General features: G+C 38.4%; 1 protein-coding gene across 1 annotated transcript in view; it reads right to left on the reverse strand.

Moving 5' to 3' along the window:
* LOC106511076 (substance-P receptor) overlaps positions 1–3938 on the reverse strand; it is a 9764-nt gene extending 5826 nt beyond the window's left edge. Inside the window, exon 1 of the mRNA XM_013999820.1 lies at positions 3249–3938. Coding sequence (XP_013855274.1) covers positions 3249–3646 — 398 coding nt within the window. The 5' untranslated portion in view covers positions 3647–3938. The remainder of the gene's footprint in view (positions 1–3248) is intronic.
* Between the last annotated feature and the right edge of the window lie 6736 nt (positions 3939–10674).

Raw genomic sequence — 10674 nt, forward strand, 5'->3', positions numbered from 1 at the left:
TAATATTTTAATTCTCTCTCCTAAGAAAGAGAGAAAAATCTAAAAAAAACATTACTGAAAAAAAGAATAAAAATCTTTTAATAAGATGGTTTTAATGCTTGTACTGGCATTTTTAAATGCCTGCAATCACTATCATAGCATTTTAAAGTCATCTATATTTATTCATTCAGTCATTTAATTACTAATAATAATTACTCAACAAATTTAAGGAGTAGTTATAAAAACATCACTACAGAATAAAATATACCATTATACCAGAAAAAACTTGTTTTTGCTCATTGTGAAATGTTTACTGCTACAGAATACAACTAATGCTAAATTCTATTAAGAAACTTTGCCAAAACCCTGAACAGCGAGTCTGAAAGTAGCTCCGACAGGTTTGGTAAACCCATCACTGCGGTGTTGGCATTTTGCTCTTCTGCTGATTTGTGAATTTGTGCCAAGCAGGAAAACCACAGGCATGATCACAGCAGTGAAGGAGGTGACAAAACCAACTCCCACTAGCTACCTGGGGTGAAATCCCAAACATGAGTCRTCTACTTGGCAGAAATGTGTCACATTTAGATAAAGGCACAAAGCAGAAGAAATGAAATCCATCCATCCACCAATCTTTTTTGCTTTACCTGCTTTTCTTTTCTGGATTGTAGGGAGCTGGTGCCTCCAGCAGTCTTTGTACAAGAGAGGTGGGGTACGACCTGAACAAGTCTCCAGTCCATCACATGGCCTCACAGAGACAACCATTCACAGTCTAGAGATGATTTAAGGTTATCAGTTTCCATATAATYTGTTCCTTTSCATGTTTTTAGTCTGTSGGAGGAAACCAGAGTACCTGGGAAAAAACACACCAATACAGGAAGGCTATCACACTGAGTTCCCATGCTGGGAAACAAACGTGTCCTTCTAGTTGTGAGGCAYCAGTTCTAACCACTGCAAAGATGTGAAAGCAAGTTGTGAATTTACAAAAAGAAACTCAGAATGGTGCCTAAACATCAGGGGGAACATGTGGCTGTAAGTCACAAGTTACAGATTTATCTTCATGTGAATCTAAGAATTCATCACTTTTGTACTTTGATTTGATCAGTTTTGTGTTCAAAAGAAACTTGGGACATATAACCAGTTCCTGATTMTCATCTTTTCTGAGTATGATAATGCCCGAGCCCACACAGTCCTGTGAGGGGAAAAATTTTAATCCTTTCTTTACGTTTCAGCTCTGTCACACCAAAGCTCAAACTTGATCTTAGAAAAGGTCACGATCGTGGATTTCATTCTGAACAAGACAATTAGAGGTCATTTCAGCTCCATGGCCAGGGACGGGAAAAAAATAGAGAGAATTAAAAAAAGAGAGAAAACGAATGATCTGTTAAAGCCAGTGAGCTTGATGTGACATGGTGGAAGGAAACACATGTATTTCACTCTAGAATAATAAAAACACAAACTCTATAGAATCACAGCAGACAGGTTAGAAAAACTGCACAGAGATGCAAAAACCCATACARTTTTTAGAACCATATATGAACATAATAAACTGAAGACTAGTTTTTCTTAAAGCAATGCATCTTACCAGTGGCTTTACAGGCCGAAGACTTAAACTTGTGCTCACATCTTGAATGTGTGCTCAAACTGTGAGACCAACTTATGCTCAAAGAAAAAGGGCTTAGGGTGGGATGTCAGTGGGAGTTGCAAGGTTAATAAAATAATAACGAACAGACAAAAATGTGTTTTTTCTTTCYGTTGCTCGCTCTGCAGAGGTGTCCACAGCGAGTGAACGCGCATGAATTGTTTTACGTCGGATGTCCYTCCTGACACAACCTACATAAACCTGCAGCCTCAGGATTACARAATCACASAACGGACCACCAAGCTGACGCTGCCCCCAAGCAAACTCACACAAACAAAAGAAAAACAAGTTACATATATCCATGCATACGAGCAGTGGAGGACTTTTTCTGCACTAGTTTCTATCACCTAACGCAGTCAGAAGGAGCTGTCCATTAATTATGGGCTGCTACACAGAYTAGTGTCCACTGATGAAAACAGAGAATACAAATCTGTTTCTTAAGGCTACATTTACAGCACGCAGTAAACGCTTAGCTACAGTTTATACACAAAAACTTGTTGCTTTTAGCAGCTTCCTTCAATGGCTTTAATTGAGTTTCCTGTTTGTCTTGTTGCAACAGCTGAARCAGAGGGCAATGAACCATTACCGTCAACATTATGTTGGTGGGTTGTGCAACTCAGTCAGATACACAGAGCCAAGACAGAAAAACATAAAGAATTAAGTATTCTTTATCCACATCTTTAATTTTTATTTAGTGTAAATTATGCTAAATTAAAAAAGACACCTTATATTGAAGTTTCGTTGCAGAAAGACATTTTCAGAGTACTATAGGCAGAAAACCTGCTTGCAACTGATATAGAAGTCTGAATCCCCCTAGGAATTTGTTGAGATCTCAGCTTTTCTGCAGACGTTACACCAGTTTAGTCCTCTTCYCTGTAAATACTCCAGAGTTGGGAAATACTAAGGAAAGACAAACCKGGTGCTGTTTGAATGTGCTGTTTGAGAATTTCATATTCTGATTAGATGATCTYTAGCAGCAGTTATTGCACACTTTATGTTGTTCGGAAGTATTATCATACATCAATTAATGTGTAAAGTTCTGTAAAAAAAAACCTGCAAAAGCACATTACAGCCACTGTGCACCCTGAGTAAGGAGAGTTCACAGGCTTGTTTATTTGGAACACAATTTGTTCAAATTTATGGAACTTGTAAAACTCAAAATGGTCCAATAATTTACAGATTAAGACACAAATCATTAGAAGAAAGTGATTTTCTTTTTTTATCAAAAAAAGAAGAAAGTGATTTTATAAAATATTTACAGAAACAGAAGGGGGTTTTGAGTTGAGCTAAGTTTAATAAAAACAGTATTGAAGCAATGAGGAGAATGAGCTCAGCAGTGTGGAGAGAATTTGCAAAATTGGGCAATGATTTAAAATGATGTGTAAAGRATACGGACAAAACAGTATGGAAATGCAGTTTTTAAATATCGGTTGTACTCTACACTTTACACTTAGTATGGATAACTGCACTGATGTCAAAAGTTAATTAAGAGCAAATGAATCATTCACATCTTTTTCTACAATCTTCCTTTTCAAACAGAAGACATGTTTGTTATTTGTGCCTGTTTTAATTCATATTTGTTTTGTTTAAAACGTATTCAGTATATATTTTGTTTTTCATTTCAGCRTACCTGTCCAAGGCGATGGCCGTCATGGAGTAGATGCTGGCGAAGACAGCCGCGATAGGAAAGAAGTTGTGGAAGCGGCAGTAGACCAGTCCGAAATACCACTCGTTGTGCACCGCGTAGGTGAAGTTGATCACCGTGTTGAAGGCGGACATGGAGACTTCGGCGAACGCCAGGTTCAGCAGGAAATAGTTGGTGACGGTCCTCATGCGTTTGTGCGCCATGATGATCCAGATTACCGTCACGTTGCCCACCACGGACACGACAACTATGCAGCTGTACGCAATGGCCCAGAGGACGATCCTCCAGACCGGCTGCACGAACTGGTTCAAGTTAGCCGTCCAGTTACTGGTGCTGTTAGAGCTGACATTTGGAGAATCGGTGGCGTCYAATAATGGATCCATTCTGCTGTTGGGAAAGAGGCGCTAAACCACAAAGTTAGGATTCCGGTGCCAAAATACCTGTGCGCTTGGAGAAGAGAATTCTTCTCCAACTAAATATAATCACAAAACCCGCCTCTGTATTTAGGGCTATGGCTTCACTAATTCAGTATCATTAGATGAGGTTCGGGGAAAAAATCTTTTTCCCACAGAGGACCGTGCGTAAAGACGGCTTTTACGCAGCGCCAGAGCTCTCTCCCTCAGCAGCTCACACGAGAGCAGAGTCGCGTCTGTCTTTGAGCTGCTGCTCAGCCCCGTTTAGAGCGCAAGTCAGAGCGCATCAGTCCGAGGGGCAGGCTTAGTGCTCATGATTATGGATGAGCTCAGGTGAGTTATTCATCGGAGCCTGTTCCAACCGCACGCTCGAAAGAGTCCAAAGGGATTATCCTGCCTAAAKACCTCTTATCTGATTTCATTTGCTGTTTCATATGGCTCATTATTTGTCTGTGGGCAAAAATAATTTCAGCAATGACTGGAACAAAGATAAACAAAAATAGCTCATTATTATTATTATTATTATTATTATTATTATTATTATAGCAGCCTGGTTACTGACGTGTTGATATACCAGAAGGAACGTTGTGTTGATCATGACCCCCGGATATTCTGGTGGAAATAATTGCTCCTTGTGGTGCTGTTACACTAAATGTCCCTGACTCTGTCCTCACTGCCCCCTCTTGTGGTGTCACAGTCTGAACTTTATTTGGAAATGTAAAAGAAAAAAAGCGTCATTTTGAGAGAAATGATTCATATTTCACGTTAATGTACGTACATTAAAATGTAATTTGTCATCAGTGTAGGTTCTCATACAATGATGAGATTTGTGCTCTGCATTTGACCCATCACACGGGAGAACCACCCAAGRGGAGCAGCAGGCAGCTGTTTGAGGGTAGGTTTTCTTGCTCAAGAACACCACAAGCATGGCAGGGAGTTGAACCTGTGACTTTCTGGTCCCAACCAGCTACCCTACCACTGCACTAAATAGTACAAAAAGAGAGGCTTTTAAATTTTCTTGATTTTACTTTTACTATTTTGTTGATTTGTTTGGATAAAAAGATAGAAAGATGCAGGTCATCATGAGGCAGTTCCAGTTTTCTCTTCTGCAGTGAGTTGCAAAAGTATTGACTGCCTTAATATTTGTTRTGCCTTAAAGACTGGGAATAAACTGATTTTCTTATTTGATTAAGAATAAAAACATTCCAAACCACTCAAAGTTATTGAAAAAGATAAAACTTAAATAATTTTAAAACTGAAACTTAAATTCTTTATTTATGATTTCCCAAAACACCATGCCTTAAATAAATTATAGAAACTATTACATGTAATCATTCCAGAGTTTTATACTAAGATCATCATATGTTGGGAAGTGACAACTTTAGCTTCAAACCTTATAACTTCTAAACATTTGTTTGTTTTTGCTGGTGGCCATGCTGAGTTGAGTTGACTCCAAATATTAATGAAAGGAAGACGTCAACCCATTGCATAGACTTGGTGCAGGAAAGGGGGCATACACATACTGTACATGTTTTTTATTTTGAGGGTTGAATACTTATGCACGCACCACTTTTTAGTTATAGATTACTTTAATAGTCTGACATTTTTGGAGAAACATTACGCATATTTATATTAAAACTCTAAACTCCAGGCAATAATAGAGAGATTAACAAAGAGGAGGTGAAAATCTTTGCAACACATTAGAATTTCTGTGTGAGAGAAAGCGAAAGGTTTTAAAGAAAACATTTGTGCACATTTTCTCGCAACTTAAGCAGCTGGACCATCYAGGACCAACAAGCAGAATAATTTCCCCAGGAAAACGCTCTCTTTTGTTGCAAGCGCTATATTTTGTCAAAGCCATGTTCAGGTCTGCCCAGAAGTCTCTGAAAAGATAATGACATCATTAAGCATCGTGCAACTACACTCTAATGGAACTTACAAAACTGGAGTGAAAGAAATCACAAGAAATTTTTAAAGTGCCTTTTTTGGTACCATGTTTGTAACAGTGATAAATATTTTGGCATGCACTGAAAAAAAACATCTTAAATGTGGTCAACTGTAAAGGCTGTAGTAAACTAGTATAGTCTACTATAGCTTATACGAGCCTGTACTATATAGAGTGGTTTAGTATATAAAGAATATTAAATTACTTATGAATGTTGGTTGGTTTTGTCTCACCAATTTAAATGTGGTTGTGGCAACATGTTGACATTTGAGGTACTGTATTTCAAGGACATTTACTTTAAACAATTCGTGTCAGTTGCATTAAACAAGCTGTGTGTACACCAGATGCCATTCTTGACACATCCTGAACTCAATGCCGCCTCAGGATTGCAGGACCACAACACTGACAACTGAGCTACCACAGCTCCACAAGAGTCCAAAGCACCTGATGTTCGGTGAGCTGACTGTTGTAAGCTACCAGGAAGCAGACATTTATAAAGATAATCAACTGGCCAAAACCTCATGGATGGAGATAAAACAAATGTGCACGGGGGAATCTGACTGATGAAAACTGTGGAGCTTTAACTGGGACAGATTTGTGCACAAATAATATCGGGTGATGGGACTCTGTTTTGTATTTTTTTTTCCCTCCACACTGTAGACTCCAGTGGGTTTGTAACATTTGAAGCTGTTTTCATCTGCTTCAAATGAGTGGCAGAGGTGAGCAGCTCTGTTATTTGAATTGTGAACATGTTTCATAACTTTTCCCTTAAATAGTCACATTATTGTAGGTGTCTCGAAATCATTTGAGCTGGAGCTGTTAGCTTGACACCTGCATGAGAGCTCTACTCAGATAGAAAACAGCCAAAGCAATTGCCCTGTACTTATATAGCACTTTTCTATCCATCCAGGACACAAAGCACTTCACACTACAATATGTGTCCTCATTTAGGTCTCTACAAAGCTAACATGCACAATCATCTATGGAGACTAATCAGTGCCAATCACATTCATACACTGATGGGACACACATCAGAGGCATTAGTGGTGAAGTATCTTGCCCAAGGACACAACAACTGAYACCGCTGGACGGGGGATTGAGCCGGRGACCTTCCGGTTCCAGGATGACTCCCCTAACCACTCTGCCACAACTGCCCTAAAAAACTAGAAACTGGTTTAAATCTGCCTATCCACCCGTAGAAGTGAAATTAAAATCTTAAATGTGGGGGCAAGTGCCAAGATGGGAACAAAGATCTGAGACTAGTATGCTGTGGGTGATGGTGGACAACAAAAATAATGTGCACAACCAAGAATACGACTTTACAAGCCTTGCACTCAAAAATATTTTAATTTTTAAAACTGGTCGTTTGACAAAATGTCACTTTGTCATTCAGGGTTCAGTTGGACCGTGATGGAAAAGTCATGCATTGGTTTTCACAATTTTGAATTGCCAACTAGTTGCCAACATTTGGCGCTTAGTGAAATACCACCTTTATGACTGAAAAAGCTCCAGAAGCTTGGGAGTGTATCTGTACCGAGACATAAACACTGATCCCAGTGGAACAGCATGCTGACTCTGAAACTCTACTTTTGTCTTCAAGACAGCAAGTGTTTATCTGGGAAATTTAGAGAGCAGAGAGTATCAACAACCCTTCAGTATTTATGCTAACTTAATCAATTCTAAAATCTAGAAAAGAAAAAGAAATATTTTGAACGCCCAATAAAGTAAATGAAGATTATTTATTTAACAAATAGAGCTGTTTCCCTACTAAATTCTGCCACTCCTGGGGAATCTTTTAATTTCCTCTCCAACAGTTTGTCTTGACCATGTACAGTAATGTTGGTTCCTGATGCCATCCCTTTTCTTGGTGGCTGCAAGTCAGGTCTTGGCTGCTAAACAGTGCTGTCTATATTACCAGGTGTGTGTGAGCAGGTAATTTACTTCTGCCATTTTTTGGTTCCTTCTTGTTTTAGTAAGTTTTATCCAGTAGTTACCACATTTGTACTTCTGGCTTTTCTGCCATGTAAAATCCATTAAATCCCAGCTCCTTCAAGCAAGGATGTGTCGTTACTGCCTGTGCCGTTGCAGATCTTTAAGCATCATTTGGGTGAGCTGTGCAGAAAAATGTGGCTTCAGCAAATTGCTCTGTGATGTCAGATTTGACACTTGGGGGTGTCAGTGGGGTGCCTTCGCTGAACAAAAGAATAATTATCACTGGAGGCAGATGTGGTACTTCAGTGTCAGTATGCACGTTCCTGAAAACTATAGACAGACAGACAGAGACCATAAATCACTAAGGGTTTGTTCAACAAGAGTTGTGTGATTTGTCTTTTATACACAATGTTCTCAGTAGTAATTATCAAACCAGGACATCTGTGCTTTCACAATAAACAACATTCATTCCCTCAAGCCTACAATTTAAACAATTGTCGCAAAATCAAGAAGACCAGTAAATTACCACAATCAGGCCATGAGTAACTTGTTCCATGATGTTGGTGTCAGCCGGCTCGACTTGAAACAGATTAGAAAATAAATGCCTAATTTGTCTCTAAGCTTTTGCATGTCATGATGTTTTTGATGATGTTTTTGTCCTGTTTTATTTATTTTTTGTATTTTTTTGTTTATTCTTGTTATTATTATTTTCTGACATTTTCACTTGCCAGCAGGAAAGGTGGGCAATCATGTAATTGTGTGTGTGCATGTATGTTTGTTTGTTTGTTTGTTTGTTTGTTTGTTTGTTTGTTTGTTTGTTTGAAAAATGTCCCAAGAACTACCTGATGGATATTTTATTGTGTCTTAAATGCACTTCACAGAAACATATTTATCTTGAGATGTTTAGAATACGTTTATAACCACTGTGCAATTATCTTGTCTATATTGCAGTGATTTTTACTGTGCTTATAGGGTTTCTGCATTATACATGCCTCACATTAAACTACAAACACACACCTAATGTTTTCACATCTTAGTGTTGTGGGAACTGAAGTCTGAGAGTCAAGTCACCGACAGAAAGGAGAACATCCTTATTTTCCCTTCATCATTTCTGGGGGCTTGACTTGACTCTAATACAAAACTCTTTGGAACATGTAGAATGTCCTGGGCTTGTAGAGGTTGTAATTATTGCATGAGCATATTCAAGTTTAAAACTGAATTGGTTTCCTGCACATAATTTGGGTTTGAACACTTGACTTCATACTGAACATGAAACACTGAGAACATAACCATTGGACCTATGTCCACAACATATTAAATTCTGGATCTGACCCGATTTAAGATTGATTAACTAACTAACCATTGAAAACACAAACATTGCTTTAACTCAGTCAGTTGTATAAAGCTACAGTTTGGTGTGGGACTAGCTGATAGTCATAGAAGACTGCACAAGATCTTTGTCTAAAACTTTAGCATGCAAGCCATAATCCTTCAAAAAATGTAATTAAAAAACCTTTTTGACCCTTTTTGTCTTGATTCTGCAGTCTTGCAATTTGAATTCTCAACTAGTCCTGTAATAATGACATATTACAAAGAAAAAAATTCCCATTTTGGATTGCCATTGAAAACATCTGGCTACTAAAACAGCAGTTTAAAAACTTCCACAGATATTTAGTATTTGCCATGCTGAAGCTGAAGCTCATCAGTACGACAGTCCAAACCATTTCCAGTTTTCTAATTTATTCCTATTTAAAGTCAGCCACACTTAGAACAATAAAAAAGGAAATTATTTAAGTAATGAAATTGCCTGCCACTGTACATGTCAAAGTTTTAAACAAATATCTCGATGAAGTACACTACATATTGAAGATGACTCTCATCTACTACCACTCTAAATTTTACTATTAAACTCACTTGACAGGTAATCAACCTTAGCAAAAAACACAAAAGTTGATATAACTTAGTTTGATTACCTGTTAAGTAAGATTAATTAAAAAGGAATCAGTTGTAGATGTACCTCCAATGATTAATTTGACTAAAAACTGTTCAGTGGCTCATGAGATTTCTGACAGACAAATGAAGTCACACAAAAACAATCTGTCCCTACCTGCAGTTACAATCAAGTACCGTCATCCTTCTTGGTCCTTGTGGATCTTCAGATGGGTTTACAGGCTGATTCTGGACCCAGATACTCTTCTGCAGTGTAAATGTAGCAGTGAATTGAGGTTTGACCTGTTTGAACACTGATTTTTCCTTTCTGAGTRTGTGCTTGTCTTGTGCAGCCTGGTGAAGATCAACGTTGTACAGTGCAACATACTTACAGACAAGGTTTCTCAGAGTCACTCTGTTTTTTGCTACCTTCCCAAATTTCAAGTTCTATGTGGCACTTTTTAAAGGGTCAATATTCTGTGTTGCTCAAGCATAGTTCAACTAGATACCGCATGGCGGTAACATAATGAACCCCGCATGCAGAAATGCACCAGAACTCAGAAGTCTTTATTCCTAATAAATATGCCACTAGGTGCATCCCAAAATTGTAGTGGTTTGGGAGGGGGTCTTCGTTTTTTTATTTTTTATTTTTTGTGGGGGGGGGGGGGTGAGGCGGGGTGGCATTGGTTGACCTGATGGATAGCCCCTCATCAGAGCTAAACAACAAAAGAAATCTGAAGCTTCTATGTTGAACAGTTTCTGAGTTATAAGCATGTTTGCATGTCCTGACACACCCTCTTTGAAAGGAGCCCCCTCCTCAAATATGGGGTCTATCGTGAAATCGTTGGCTGGCGCAGTGTAGGTCGGACTCATCTACAGCCCTGCCAATTTTCGTGTTGACCGGTGTAGCCGTTTTTGATTTGATTTGATTTTGATTTGGTTTATTGATTTAACAGCAAAAGATTACTAAAAATCAAGCCTGACTCAGTTTAATTGCAGTTTTACAGCAGGTTCCTGTTCTGCAGCACATAAAACACTCAGAAATACAGCATCACAATCACATCATTATACACCATAGACACAAAGACAAACAAGCATACCAAATTTCAAAAAGGCAGCATTACATCTAAATATGAGCACAACAAAAAGTGTCCAGCAGATGGCAGACAAGATTCTTCTTAAAGGGCTGTAG

The sequence above is a fragment of the Austrofundulus limnaeus genome, unplaced genomic scaffold (genome assembly GCF_001266775.1).
Source record: "Austrofundulus limnaeus strain Quisiro unplaced genomic scaffold, Austrofundulus_limnaeus-1.0 Scaffold2493, whole genome shotgun sequence".
Taxonomy (NCBI): domain Eukaryota; kingdom Metazoa; phylum Chordata; class Actinopteri; order Cyprinodontiformes; family Rivulidae; genus Austrofundulus; species Austrofundulus limnaeus.